The sequence below is a fragment of the Phoenix dactylifera genome, chromosome 7 (genome assembly GCF_051530095.1).
Source record: "Phoenix dactylifera cultivar Ajwa chromosome 7, Ajwa_hap1_PhDact_Kaust_v1.1, whole genome shotgun sequence".
In the NCBI taxonomy this organism is placed as follows: domain Eukaryota; kingdom Viridiplantae; phylum Streptophyta; class Magnoliopsida; order Arecales; family Arecaceae; genus Phoenix; species Phoenix dactylifera.
In genome coordinates, this window is record NC_143196.1 from 2,522,878 (window position 1) to 2,526,286 (window position 3,409).

The 3,409-nt window shown below is 47.6% G+C and overlaps 1 protein-coding gene across 1 annotated transcript; it reads left to right on the forward strand.

The window, feature by feature from the left end:
* Nucleotides 1–1,283, forward strand: LOC120106596 (flavonol 4'-sulfotransferase-like). The gene is made up of 2 exons (XM_089924157.1): nt 1–93; nt 133–1,283. The coding sequence occupies exons 1-2, from the start codon at nt 49–51 to the stop codon at nt 1,117–1,119; spliced, it is 1,032 nt and encodes a 343-aa protein (XP_089780283.1). The 5' UTR covers nt 1–48; the 3' UTR covers nt 1,120–1,283.
* Nucleotides 1,284–3,409: the final 2,126 nt, after the last annotated feature.

Here is a 3,409-nt window from a genome sequence, read left to right on the forward strand (position 1 = left end):
TTGCTTATAAGAGCAGAAGATCAGCATTGGAGCTTCCTCCATCCTGCCATGGCCACTTATCCCCCTCGCTCTTGTGCCCCCATTCCGTTCAAGGTTATAGAAGAACAGGAGGACCACCCTTCTCCGTTCAAGGTTATAGAAGAACAGGAGGACCACCCTTCTCCACGGCGTATTGAAGATTACGATAACTTCATCTCAACTCTCCCACTGGAGAAAGGATGGGTTCCTTCCAGAAAATACCAAGGCTTCTGGTACCCGGAGGGCTTTCTCCTGGGCGCCATGGCCATCCAGCAGCGCTTCAAGGCACGTCCCGACGACCTCTTCCTTATATCCTTCCCCAAATCCGGCACCACCTGGCTGAAAGCCCTCGCCTTCGCCACCATGACCCGAAAACAGTACCCTCTGGCTCGCCACCCTCTCCTAAGCCTGAACCCTCACGACTGCGTTGCTTACATGGATGAACTCTTCGCCATCGGCCAAGCCTCCAAAGTTGAAGCCTTGCCTTCACCGAGGATCCTCGCCACCCACATGCCTTACTCCTGGCTCCCGGACTCGGTCGCGGGCTCCGGCTGCAGGATTATCTATATTGCCCGGGACCCCAAGGATGCCTTGGTCTCCTATTGGCACTTCATCGTGGAGAGGTCGAGATCTCCGCAGATGAAGAAAATTCCATTTATGGAAGCCTTTGAGACTTTCTGCGAGGGGAAGGTTCCGTTTGGGCCCATATGGGACCATTCGTTGGAGTATTGGAGGGAGAGCTTAAAGAGGACCGAGAAGGTGTTGTTCCTCAGGTATGAGGGGTTGTTGGAGGATCCGGTGGCGAACGTGAAGAGGTTGGCGGAGTTCGTGGGGTGTCCGTTCTCCGAAGAGGAGCAGGAGGGAGGGATGGTGGAGGAGATTGTAAGGTTGTGCAGCATTGAGAACATGAAGAGCTTGGAGGTGAATAAGGACGGGAAACACGGGCCGATTTATCCAGTTGCCAAATCCTCGTTCTTCAGGAAAGGAACCAAGGGCGATTGGAGGAATCATATGAGTCTGGAGATGGCTCGGAGGTTGGACGTCATCATCGAGGAAAAGCTTCAGGGATCTGGTTTGACCGGTTGGAGCTCCCAAGCTTAGGGGGATTAGAAGCTGCAGCGGGCGATTCCACAGCTCGTGGGATGTGATTTTTCTTCCAAATGCGTCCTTGTAAACTTCGTTAATCTTTTCTTAGAAAAGATTAAAAGCAAAGTATGCCTTCATCATATTTTATGATCTCAATGAAATTCCATGGAACTTACCAATCTTTTTTCTTTTTTTATAAATTTACCGATCTTCTTCTGCAACCTCCTCTTCTTCTTTTTCTATTGAAAAAAAAAAATCCTAACTTCATGCCCCAACCTAAATGAGCAGAGGCGGTGCAGGGAAGGAAAAAAAAACATAAAAAACATTTTATATATCTGCTTTTGCATGTTCGTCTAATTTTGGGATTATAATTGGAAGGAAGGTGAAGATAAAAAAGAACTTTCACTTAATCTTTCCTTGAATGGAATTCTTCAAAAGGTTGTAAAGGATTTGCGCAAAAATAAGTTAAAGTTATTTCGCAATACTAGATGGTTTGCACTCCTCTCTTGAGAAATTTATTAGCTAGGGGTTTATAACTTCCATTGCAAAGGAATGGCATTCTTGTCGTGTGCCGATACCTCATGTATTATATTAAGGCACTGTTCTAGAGCCCATACAGTCATGTCACATGGCTAGGCCCCCACCACCCGCATTTCTCCTATATTCTATACCATTCGCAATAGAACCGAAAAAATAAAAAAAATGGTATAGCTGAAAACATAACATTACTTCTAAATACCTGAGATGTTTTGGATGTTTCAAAATATCTTGAATATTTTTGTTCTTGTCCATCTAGAAGACTAGAACTCGCAATTATATGCCTATATCTATTGGAATTATTGCCATTGCACATATGAATGGTCGCTATTTTTATTGGATGTTCGCTATCGTGGTTCAGTTAACTAGGCTATCATAAAAACTCTTCTCTCAATAAGTGATTTCCCTTTATTCGGAAATATGATTCTCTCTATACTTTTTTCTCTCGAAATGCCCTTTCTATTTCTCTCCCTCTTCTTTTTCTGAAAAATATAGCCATATATTTATTCTTGAAGCAAAGATTTACCGAAAGCAATTCAATCTAACTTTTGTACTCGAGAGCATGTCCTTGCAAATGTGCCGCTATAGTTGAATCCTGGAGGGTAAACGTGTTGAAATCCTTTGCATCGAGTCGCTGATCCAGAGAATGCAAAATCTACCTTTAAGGACAATGCGATTTGCATGCCTTTATAACTAAGTTTTTCTTTCTTTCTGCATGCCTATCTACCTTTAAGGACAATGCGATTTGCATGCCTTTATAACTAAGTTTTTCTTTCTTTCTGCATGCCTATCTACCTCCTTTTTTTTTTTTTTTTTTTTTGCTAAAAACGGGTTTTCATACAGTACGTGTACGAATACACCCAATAAAGTCAAAAAAGACTAACTCACGGAGAGCCAGTGGCAGCTCCCCCTCCCCCACCCAAAAAGTGTACCCTGAATGATGAGCCGCGAAGGCAGCCACCCAGTCGGCTGCCCCATTAGCTTCTCTGAATACATATTTGGCCTGGATGACCACCCCAAGCCCACACATCGTCCCTATATCCCGAACCAAGGGATGGTCTGAGCCCCCACCCCTCAGCTCCTCCTGGATCCAACTGATAACTGTGGCTGAGTCGCCCTCCAAGACAATCGCGCCAGCCTGCAGTACCTGCCTCGCATAACAAAGACCCACCCAGGCGGCTCGTAGCTCTGCCCCGGGAACCGACATACCGAAAAACTGACAGCCTCCTGCTGCCACCACTCTGGAGTGCGGATCCCGTATCACAAAATCCGCACCTCCTCGCGCGCCTCCATCCATGATCGATCCATCGAAGTTGACCTTGAGGAAGCTCGGGGGTGGGGGTTCCCAGGTGAAAAACACCTGCTGAGGAGCTGCCGGAGCAGAGAGGGAACCCCAGGTGTCCCGAGCTATCAGAGGTCTATCTGAAGAAAGTCTGATCTCCAATGCCTGGACTCGCGCGAACTCCGCAACGAACCTCGATGACACCCTGCGCTCACCGAAGGTGCGGGCGTTCCTCGCCAGCCAGATCTGATGTGCTGTGCAGGTCGCTCGAATAGCCTCCTGACATGTCCGAGGCCGGGCCAGCCACTGCTGCATCATCTGTACAAACTGAGGCCTCCCACACCAAATCTCCTGTGGGAACCCTGCCCACAGCCATGCCGACCTCGCCCACATACACTGGAAGAGCACGTGGTCGGTCGACTCCTCAACACTACATGTCCCGCACTCCGCAGGGATCTCCCAACCTCGCCTGCTCAGCACTGCTCT